Below are 10,912 nucleotides of genomic sequence, written 5' to 3'. Positions count from 1 at the left end.
ACACGAATCCCGGCGACAGTCGGCACGTCCAGCTTAATGCCATCGAACGGTTTTAACTGACAGAGGTGGAACGCATTAAAGCCCCCCTTGCCACTCAACCACGAAAACCATGGCTTCCAGCCACCATAGCGCCAATGCTACTCCTGATCCACTGAAAGGGCTCAAGCGCAAACGCCTGTCCACCGAACCCGAAGCGTCGACGGAGCCGGGGCACGATGCCGCTTTCGCCGGAAATCCTAGCTGCGACTCCCAAGAGAGTTCCGGTAGTTGTGGCCCAGCAACAACGGGACCAAAGAAGCGGCGAGGTCGTCCCCCCAAGCTTGTTTCCGAGCCTACCATTGCCGAAAGCGAAATCGAATGGCCGGCGTGGTTCAAGGAACTCGAGAAGACGCACAGGGCTTTGAACCTCGTCTACACCTTTTGCTCTACCCGAAAGCATCTGGCGACAACGTTTGAGACGATACGGTCCACGGTTGAGTCGCACACAAAGCGCTCATTAACGATTGAGGATGTAGCCGCTATTGTAGCTTTGCGTCCGGAGAGCATTCAGTTTGCCTATGTCGATGAGCTAATGCTACAGCTGGATGTGAGGGGTGCCGAAAAGGATGAGACCTTCAAGACAGGAAGGTATGCTGGGAAGTCATCTCAGTCCTTTGTGCCTGACGCGTCTGTTGGCGGTATGACCGGCTTGGAAGGACTAGGTGATGCTGGCCCGGACCATACCGGTGAAGATGAGCAAGAGTCGAAATCTGGACGGGAAGTCCTCTACTTTGAGTTCATTGATGAAGATCTCAAGAGGCAAGTCCAGGACAAGAAAACAGGAGTCCCGACTAAGCCGACTCGCAGGCTTCGACATGAGCATGTCAAAATGCCTGTGTATAGTCAGAAGCAAATGACGGCACTAATAGAAAAGAGGAACACCAAGTTCGCCAATGCAGTCAACATTTTCTTGAATCGCTGTGCTGCAGAAAGTCTAGATCCGGAAATGGCACTCAGGAGCGAGTCCGAACCCTTCGTTCCCAGGCCCTCAACACCCAGAGCGTCAACCCCCCAGACGAAACCCAGCACCTTGCCCGCAAGCATCCCGAAGGAGAGGAAAGGTATTCCGGAGATAGTACAGGAGTTGAAGGATAGTCCCTGGTACACGGGCCAGATAGTGCCCGCTGGGCATAGAGTCTTTGAATCTCAGGAACCTGTTTACGGCTATCTGAATTTTCTACTCAGCCAAGATCTGGTTAATGCGCTTTACAACACCAAGGGAATTACTCAGTTTTATGCACATCAAGCTGATGCCATTAACGCTCTGCACGACGGACGTCATGTGGTAGTGTCCACGTCCACCAGCTCGGGAAAGTCCCTCATCTACCAATTGCCTGTCATACATGCCCTTGAGCAGGACCGGAATACGCGAGCCATGTACATCTTCCCAACTAAGGCGCTTGCGCAAGACCAGAAGCGGAGCCTGAAGGAAGTCATGAGCTTTATGCCTGGACTGGAAGAGATGATCGTTGAAACATTTGACGGCGATACGCCAATGCATGACAGAAACATCATCCGCGATGATGCACGCATCATATTCACGAATCCTGATATGCTGCATATTACGATCTTACCCCAGGAGGAAAGGTGGAGGTCGTTTCTGCAAAACCTGAAATATGTTGTTGGTGAGTGAGGCCTAGCGTTCAACTGCTCAGCCGGCTGCGGAAATGGGAACCCTTTGCTGACTATTATTCACTCTGATAGTGGATGAATTGCACTATTACAACGGCCTAATGGGTTCACATGTTGCCTTCATCATGAGACGACTGCGCCGAATCCTCGCAGCGTTGGGAAATACGCATGTACTCTTCATTTCGTGTTCAGCAACCGTGGCCAACCCAAAGGAGCATTTCACTACCATCTTCGGCGTCGAAGACGTCAAACTCATTGACTTCAACGGCTCTCCGTCGGGTCGCAAGGAGTTCCTCTGCTGGAACACTCCGTACAAAGACCCTGGAGATCCGTCCAGCGGACGTGGCAATGCCAAGTTTGAGTGTTCCCGCCTGTTCTGCGAGCTCATCCTCCGCGGCGTTCGTGTCATCGCATTCTGTCGCGTACGCGAACACTGCGAAAAACTGGTCAATGCAATCAAACAAGAACTGGAGCACAGAGGCCGCTCCGAATGCATGTCTCGAGTCATGGGGTACCGAGGCGGTTACACTGCCCAGGACAGGCGCCGTATAGAAACTGAAATGTTTGAGGGCAAGCTCATGGGCATCGTGGCGACCACCGCTCTTGAAATTGGCATTGACATCGGAAATCTAGATTGTGTCATAACTTGGGGGTTTCCGTACACAATAGCGAACCTCAGACAGCAGAGTGGGAGAGCTGGCCGGCGAAATAGAGACTCTCTGTCGGTCCTAATTGGGGACAGTTTCGCAACCGACCAGTATTACATGCAAAATCCGGATGAACTCTTCACAAAACCGAACTGTGAGCTTAGTATAGACATGGAGAACATGTTGGTCAAGGAGGGCCACATTCAATGCGCGGCACACGAAATGCCAATCCTACCGGCTAAGGATTCCAAATACTTTGGTGACGATCTAGCAACGGTTTGCGAAGAGCGGCTGCTCAAGGGCGAGCGGGGCTTTTACCACTGCCATGATAAGTTCCGACCTCGGCCGTCACAGTTTGTATCCATACGCGATATCGAAGAAGACCATTTCGCCATCGTCGACGTCACGAACAACCGAAACGTTGTTCTAGAGGAGTTGGAGGCATCCCGAGCGACCTTCACCATCTACGACGGAGCCATATTCCTACACCAAGGTAACACCTACCTCGTACGGGACTTCAACCCCGACAATAAGATGGCGCGAGTCGAGAAGGTCAAGGTGGACTGGACCACTCAGCAGCGGGATTACACGGACATTGACCCGGTGGAGACAGAAGCCATCCGGCGCATCAAAGGATCGAAATCCCTCGCCTATCATGGGGTCATCAGAATCACCCAGGTTGTCTTCGGCTACTTCAAAGTCGATAGAATGAACCGAGTGCTTGACGCCATCCAAGTTGACAACCCGCCCGTTATCCGCTACAGTAAGGGCACCTGGCTCGACGTCCCGAAATCTTCACTCGCAATCCTTACGTCGCGGCGCCTTCACGTTGGCGGAGCCATCCACGCCGCCCAGCACGCCATCATGAGCCTCATGCCCAACTTCGTCATGAGCATGCCGGGCGACGTGCGCACCGAGTGCAAGAACCACCTCAAAGAGTTTGCCAGGCGGGAGACGCAGCGGAAACGGCCGGCTCGGCTGACCTTCTACGACGCAAAGGGGGGCGCAGGCGGGTCGGGCATCAACATCAAGGCGTTCGAGTTTATCGACACATTACTGAGGAAGGCGCTCGGTCGGGTGTTGGCATGTCAGTGCCGCGAGGGTTGCATCGAGTGCGTGTGCTCGGAGCTCTGCAAGGAGGCTAATTCGGTTATCAGCAAGGCGGGAGCTGAGGTGATTCTCAAGAGCTTGTTGGATGAGGAGATTGATGTGGAGAGCTTGCCAATGGGGCCGGAGGAGACCAGTCCGGCGGGCGTGGAGACGGTGGTTTTGGCGAAACCGGTGCCGCCGCGGAACAGGAAGACGGTCAAGATTATTGGGCTTGCGGGGGAGGAGATTGAGATTCAGGTCAATGATGAGCAGGATGATGAGGAAGAGGAGGTAGATGATTCATGATTGACGATGTGATGAGAATACATTGAGTAGGTATGTAATGTAAAATGTATGCTTTAAGAAGTTGTCTTGTTTGGAATTCCCGGTTGAAGTATGTAACTATAGATTCCGGCTTACCCCAGAAATGTTTTCATCTTCCCCATGGGGTCCTTGTTGCTTATGTTTACTTTTTCCAAGCACAACGTTTCTCCAAACTCATGCAAATGATGGTTAGTCCTTGAAATGAGGGCATCGCCATGAAGCAAGGGGATGCCTTCCTGGGACCGTCCCACGCCAAAACGTTGCACGAAAACGAACGAACAAGCTTTCAAGGAAGCTTGGCTGACGACTTTTGTGCAGCCCAAAAAAAGCCACCCGCCATGGCACTGCCAAAGTGATATGTACAGTCCAGTACTGGTTTATTTATTGGTTCGAGACCTCGTGTCAACTTTCCTATGCGTTTTCATGGCTAACTTATACATAATCCTACTATAGATACGCCATCTCTAACATTCAAATACCAGATCAAATCTAGTTAATGCCTATGTATTTGTCGTTGTAAGCTTTAGGACGATTCGAAATAGATTTCGTCTAGTGCCCTATATATATTGTACTACCAAAAGTGTCCAATGTACTAAGCTAACAAACAAACCAGCATCGGACTGTACATATGGGACCCGCATTGGCAAATGATGACTGCTTTGACGTGTTTTGCACATTTGTTGTTGCTTTTGTGTTTGGATGGTGTTTACTCAGCGAATGCTACGGATATAGGCTGTGCAGCGATCAACCTCGTCTTAACAAGCTGGGGCCGAGGGCTCTACACTAGATTTAGTGTAGTGTCGGTACACTTGGTAAAGAAGATCCACCGCGATGTTTATTTAGCGGAGATCTGTGCACAACGACTGCCGCCGATTCTGCCATGGTGTTTCTGCCTATCCATTAGCTTCCTCGTATCCGTCAAGTATAGTGTACAGTTACACATCACAGGCTTCGATACCTAAGCTTTTCGGCACTCGAAATCCATCTTCCGATTTGCCGAAGAACATCAACAAGAGAGAAGATGTCACACTTGAAGCTAGCGCATGGAAGGCTGGGCGAATGGGATTGCACTCGTCTGGATCCTCATCTGCAACTGGGTCTCCCAGCCCTCCAGTCCGAACTCCGTCCACCCCAAAAGCCCCAGTCAAACCCCCCAGTCTGGCCTGAAACTCAACGCCGATGAGCCACGCTCGCCAAAGGGAAGCCAGCTGTGTCTGCACAAACGGATTCTTGGCGCTTGGCTGCCTCTAGGGGTCCCCCTGGTGTGAGAAGAGCAGGGTGGCTCCTGCATCGAACCTCGAGCCTAGACCCATGATAAACGGTTTTCTAACAGCGACGGACCATGCGCAAATGGGGAGGATGAGCGTGGGTTGACTTCAGCTCTCTCTCTCTCTCTTTCCTTCCCGTGGGGTTGTGAGCGTCATCTGGTCCAATTATCAGATATGTATGCTTCTTGTGAGTCCTGCGATCAATGAGTGAGACCGACGTGGATGCTCATAAATATCACGTCTTGATACTCTTCCTCCTCCTCATTCTTCGTCTTATACAAACTTGCTACTGTCCTGTTTTCTCCATGCATCTTCCTATTAAAGAGTTCCCGCCTGTCTCGCCTCGTACATAGTCGTGGTTTTTCGTCTTACAAGCTTACTGCTCCACCTGAACTTTAGTCGGGTTGTGACGCCTACCTACCTAATCCAGTGCTGACCGCCTTCACCTAGTGGCTTGCCGATTGGGCTCTTTTTTCATCTCTCTTCCCCACCTCTGTTTACAAGTCGTCCTTGCTGAAATCCATCATTTTGTCGGTCCTGAATAAAGGACGCTGTATCTTGGGGGGTCACTGCTCGTCGAGACGAGCAACTGCAAACAAACATCTCTGGTACAGGAGGCGCGCTACCGGGAAGCCACCTACCTGTCTACAACTACAAATCTTCACTCATATCACTCACAACATATCTTACACAGCAACCAAAACACACCATGACATCGCCCTACCATGCAGCGGCGCGAGAAAAGCGCGCCGCCGAACGTATCTTGGACGAGAGAAACGCCAACTCTGGAGGCGTCCCGCGTGGCTCCTCTTCCAGCCGAGGACCTCAACAGCTTCCTCTCCACTCTGATCCCATCGGAACAGAAGGCCACGGCCATGGCTCTCACCACCACCACCCACCGGCCCCAAAATCGTGGTTCCCTGTTCGCGCAGGCGGCGAAAGTGGACGAAGCGGCATCCACCCGTGGCACTTTTTCCGCATCGTGTTCCGCTCGTCCTCGCTGGCGTCTCGCATGGTCAACGTGCTATGGCCCGTGGTGCCCGCTGCCATCGCCCTCAGATACGCCGCCCCTCATCAAGATCTGGCGATATTCATATTGGCGTATATTGCTATGGTGCCTTGTGCGAACTTGGTTGGGTTTGCGGGACAGAATTTGGCCAAGAAGGTGCCGCATGTGTTTGGTGTGTTAGCCGAGACGACGTGAGTATTTTCTTCCTCCTTCCGCTAGGGACATGGTTATGTAACGTTGCTAACTGGCTACGGTCGATAGCTTCGGGTCGCTGGTCGAGATTATTCTGTTTATAGTCCTGATAAAACGGTATAGCCCTACCTCATCAGTGGACTACACCCAGGTTATTAGGGCTGCGATCCTAGGTTCAATCCTTGCTACGATGCTGCTCTGCCTGGGCTTCTGCTTCGTTGCTGCTGGTTTCAAGCGCGAGGAGACGCACTTTAGCGAAATTGTCAGTGAAGCCGGTAGCGGGTTGTTGCTCACTGCGTAAGTTCCCACGTCTATCACATTAGAGCTCCGTGTTTAGCAGGCGCAAGTACTCACTGTTTCTTCTGCCACAGTGGATTCGGCCTAGCCGTTCCTACAGCCTTCTATAACGCCCTTCATGGCCGCTTAGACATAAGAGAACTCGACCGCAAAACGCTCGAAATTTCGCGTAGCACCGCTGTCTTGCTCATCATCGCCTATCTCGTGTACGTCTTCTTCCAGATGCGCACCCACCACGGTATCTACGACGCTATCTTCGAGGCCGACGCCGAGCGTGATGACGACAAGCATAAAGAGCTTCAGAGTCATCGCCTCACTCTAATCGAGTCCATAATCGCCTTGGCCGTGGGCGTCGCCCTTGTTACGATCATTGCCATCATGCTCGTCGACAGAATCCACTTTCTAGTTGAGGAACGCGGTGTCTCCGATGCCTTTCTCGGTTTGATCATGATTCCACTCGTCGAAAAGGCCGCAGAGCACTTGACGGCCGTAGACGAAGCGTACGACAACCAGATGAATATCGCCCTATCGACGGTACTGGGCTCAACGCTACAGACGGCCCTTTTCAACGGCCCTCTCGTGGTGATTGTCGGCTGGGGAATGAACAAGCCCATGGGGTTCAACTTTGAGCTGTTCGACCTAGCTATGCTGATCCTCGCCATTTTGACAGTCGGAAACTTCTTGAGGGACCAGAAGACTAATTACCTGGAGGGTATGTTGTGCGTGATCGTGTATGTGGCCATCGGCGTGGCAGCAGCTCACTACCCGAACCCTCAGGAGCTCCATGAGGCATTCCCGACGACGGGCACGTCTCCAGCTCCAGCGACGAGTGGGTCGGAGGGTGGTCATCATTAAGCCAATGGCTGCATGTCTGTTAGATTGTCGGGAAAGGAAAAGGGTGGACGAGTTTTACCACATGATGCATGATTCGAACCATGATGGCTTACAAAGTCCAAACAGGGATATTGAAAAGAAGATGGAGGATACTTGCTGTTATTATCTTTTCAGCTACATTTAGACGCCGTGGAACAGGGCGAGGAGTGTCTGGAATGTATCAATATACACGGCGAAGTGACGGCGAAAGTGGGGTAACGCATACAATCCGTTATCAGCTATCTTCTACAAGGAAGCTTAGAGATAGGATGCAAATGAAAAAAAAAAAAATGATATCAGAAGTTTACAAGACATTGTGTTAGGAAGTCTGATGAAGGTGGAAGGCTTGGGTTGAATGATGTTTGAGCACTCATAAACCCTAACCCTGGGGTGTTACCACAGTATGTAGAGCTCGGGCCATTTTGGAGCACTGCCCTGTAGCAGCAGCAAACGTCAGCACCTTGACCCGTGGGGGAAGGGGTCGTCCGCCGTGCTGAACCCAACATGGGGACGTGGCCCGTCCAATCCAATCGGCCCCCCCCCCCCCCCCCCCAAAGAACATTGAAGCTTCTCTGACGGAGCTTTCCACACAACAGCTCCTAGGCAGGCAGACCACCACCATCAATCACGAATACCTCTGGCACCGTATCCCACCCGACTGGGAATAGGTTCTTGACATCCCAATCGACCGAACACTGACCGACTGAAAGGGGCCAACCTTGATTGCGTCCGAGAATCCTGCCTACCCAAACAGGGAAGCTTACACCTTCTGCCACAAACGAACAACTCGCCTGGCCGCATTCACGCACGACGACACAAAGATGGCCTCACTGGGTGGTAAAGACTACCACCGTCAGCAACCAATGTTGGACGACGATGATCTGATAGATCCTGACGATGGTAAGCTCTACTGACTCCCTTGAGTTTCTCGCAGTTACATCTCTGTCGTCCACGTAGACATACACCTTCCACCCCACTCGACAACAACGAGACAATTGCTAACACAGATATTTCCCAAACAAAGCCGACCTAAACGACTTCGACGACCCTCTTGCCCCCTCCTCCTCCCGCGCACCCTTAACCGGCACCATCGGCTCTTCGTCCTCCTCCGCCGCCGCCGCCGGCGGCATCGGCTCGTCCTCTTCCGGAGGGAACACCCAATCAGCCTGGACCTCCCGCATTCCCGGCGAGGACCGTCGTGCGCCCAACAACACCATCGACGAGACGGTGTGGGAGACGCTCCGCCGTGATCTGCTCGCCGTGTGGTCCAAGATGCGCGAGGTGCTGTATCCGCGCTACCTCTTCGGCGGCACCATGCTCGAGTCCGAAGACGGCCTGCGGGGCGCCTACGCCAACATCCGGAATGCCGGCCTGTCGGGCGCCAGGGAGGAGTTGACGGGCTTGGCGAGCAGAGTGATGGACCCCGAGTCTCTGCTGCAGCAGGGGAATATGAGTCCTGGATTGAGGGACTGGGATCTTTGGGGCCCGTTGATCTTCTGTCTGTTGCTGAGTACTCTGCTGAGCTTTAGGAGCAGGGAGCAGCAGAGGGAGATTGTGTTTAGCGGAGTGTTTGCAATGGTGTGGATTGGTGAGGCGGTGGTGACGGCGCAGATCAAGTTGTTGGGTGGGAATATGTGAGTGTTTTTTTTTTGTTTTCTTGTGGCTTGTTGTAGCTGACAAAGCTACATCATTGATGAGATGATATGTGGCCATGCTAACAGTTTTGGTTCCAACAAACAGCTCTTTCGCCCAAAGCGTCTGTATCATCGGATACACCCTTTTCCCTCTCGTCCTGGCTGCCATGCTCTCCGCTCTCTCGCTGTACTGGGTCGCCCGGATTCCGGTGTACCTGGTGCTTGTAGGCTGGTCCTTTGCGGCAGGTATAAGCATTCTCAGTGGAAGCGGCGTTGTCAAGAACCGCGTTGGGTTGGCGGTTTTCCCCCTTCTGATCTTCTATTTTGCTCTGGGGTGTCTGTGCTTCATTAGTTAATGGGTTCGTTTCAGAGGTTGTTCGCATTTAAGAGAGGGTTGTTAACACGTTCCACTTGGTAGCAAATATGCAAAAGGGACGATTCAGGAAAAAAGAGACCAAGGAAGATTAATCTAGGGAGTCACTCGGCTGTATCACAGATCAAATAGGCAAGTTGACGTTGATGTTGGGAAACTGATTCCCGTCCCATGGTTCCCGGTATGACATCGCCCTGGCTTTAGTCTATGTGATCAAACGTGCGTATTACTGTGCGCTGATCCTTTTGATCCGTCGTTCTTCTTGAAATTATTCGCCCTCCTCGGGGTTAACATACGAATCCCCTTGAATAAAGCCAAGATTCTCCCTCCATCTGCCGCTAACATCGGCTACCGCGAGATTAGCTAAGTAACTTGGTGATATGACGCTCATTCATATTGCCAATAAATCATGTAGACCCTCAACCACTTCGTTACCCATTAGCCCCCCTTCCTCAAATACCTCTCCAGATCGGGTCCTCTCCCCCACAACTCCTTTCGTATCCTTTCCGCTTTCTTCTTCTCCACCTCGGCCATCTTCCGAACCTTTTTCGCATCCAACAACTTTTCCTTCTTCTTTGGCACTGGCAGCTGCCCATTCTTAGGCACCTCTACCCCAAGCCCCAAGTGATCATCTTTCTTCTTGCCCTTGATGGGAAACTGGATTCCCTGTGCCGCGGACCCGAGACCTTGGCGGGAGTCTGGGTCCCAGCCGTGGCTTGTCAGGTGTTTAAGCCCCATCCGTGAACGGTCGAGGGCTGAGGGAGGGTGGGAGTGTGGAAGGCGAGATTGGTGCGCAAAGGACTGCTCGTGGATAGCTTTGGATTCTGGATTTGGTGCGTAGGGGAGGCTACAGATCTGGCAGATTTCCTGTTGTGGTACTACTATTGTCGGCTGCTCTGTTGGCAGTGTAGTGGTTTGGACTATGTCTGAGGTAGTGGTGTTGGTGGTGGTGATGGCGGTAATATCCGTCACTGTTGATTGATTTTCATTTTGTTTGTCGTTGTTTTTGTTCTTGTCCTTATTGGCGAGAACCATGTCCAGGTAAAGACCTGCTACGTCAAGTTTTGGCTTGCTGGACTTGGTCGTTGTCGAACTGGTCGAGTCTAGATCGCCATCGGAGGCGGGGACGAATTTTATCTGTTGTTTGTATAACCCGGTGCCGAAGGGGCGAAGGTGGTGGAGGGGGACGTCTTCTGCATCATCGTTGTCTGTAACCTTGACGGCTCGCCTGTCTGAGGAACCCATTGTTTGTGGGTACATGGGCAGAGCTTTTTCTTAGATGAGTCTGTGTTGATGTTCTGTAATTGACGGTGGAGGAGAGATGGGTAAGCTGTGTTAATGGGTTCGTGAATTGACGTAAAGGCTCAGTGGACCGTCAAGTGGTGAAGTAGTAGTAGTAATTGATGGGGCAATCACGGGAGAACCTTGATGCCCGCGCTTGAGGTGTGGTTAGTGGGGTCTGATGCCTGCCGTCGATGCGGCTCTGTTTCGGTTCCTGGTCGTGGTCCCCGCCATGTTGGACCCATTCCTCCATC

General features: G+C 52.2%; 4 protein-coding genes across 4 annotated transcripts; 3 read left to right on the top strand and 1 right to left on the bottom strand.

Moving 5' to 3' along the window:
* Positions 1-109: 109 nt before the first annotated feature.
* On the top strand, positions 110-3,846 carry NEUTE1DRAFT_145256 (uncharacterized protein; the record flags this gene model as incomplete). The annotated part of the gene is made up of 2 exons (XM_009851151.1): positions 110-1,664; positions 1,744-3,846. 2 exons carry the CDS (start codon positions 110-112, stop codon positions 3,711-3,713), a joined length of 3,525 nt encoding a protein of 1,174 aa, XP_009849453.1.
* A 1,370-nt stretch (positions 3,847-5,216) lies between these two features.
* NEUTE1DRAFT_79043 (uncharacterized protein) lies at positions 5,217-7,648 on the top strand (the record flags this gene model as incomplete). Its single annotated transcript, XM_009851150.1, has 3 exons — positions 5,217-6,199; positions 6,270-6,497; positions 6,572-7,648. The coding sequence occupies 3 exons, from the start codon at positions 5,709-5,711 to the stop codon at positions 7,350-7,352; spliced, it is 1,500 nt and encodes a 499-aa protein (XP_009849452.1).
* Positions 7,649-7,978: 330 nt separating this feature from the next.
* NEUTE1DRAFT_79040 (uncharacterized protein) lies at positions 7,979-9,538 on the top strand (the record flags this gene model as incomplete). Its single annotated transcript, XM_009851149.1, has 3 exons — positions 7,979-8,270; positions 8,395-9,004; positions 9,111-9,538. The coding sequence occupies 3 exons, from the start codon at positions 8,192-8,194 to the stop codon at positions 9,358-9,360; spliced, it is 939 nt and encodes a 312-aa protein (XP_009849451.1).
* A 38-nt stretch (positions 9,539-9,576) lies between these two features.
* Positions 9,577-10,622, bottom strand: NEUTE1DRAFT_79035 (uncharacterized protein; the record flags this gene model as incomplete). Its single annotated transcript, XM_009851148.1, has 2 exons — positions 9,577-10,271; positions 10,350-10,622. The coding sequence occupies 2 exons, from the start codon at positions 10,620-10,622 to the stop codon at positions 9,816-9,818; spliced, it is 729 nt and encodes a 242-aa protein (XP_009849450.1).
* Between the last annotated feature and the right edge of the window lie 290 nt (positions 10,623-10,912).

This window comes from Neurospora tetrasperma (genome assembly GCF_000213175.1).
Source record: "Neurospora tetrasperma FGSC 2508 unplaced genomic scaffold NEUTE1scaffold_2, whole genome shotgun sequence".
Taxonomy (NCBI): domain Eukaryota; kingdom Fungi; phylum Ascomycota; class Sordariomycetes; order Sordariales; family Sordariaceae; genus Neurospora; species Neurospora tetrasperma.
Note: the sequence above shows the minus strand (reverse complement) of the source record. Positions and strands in the feature narration are given on the sequence as shown.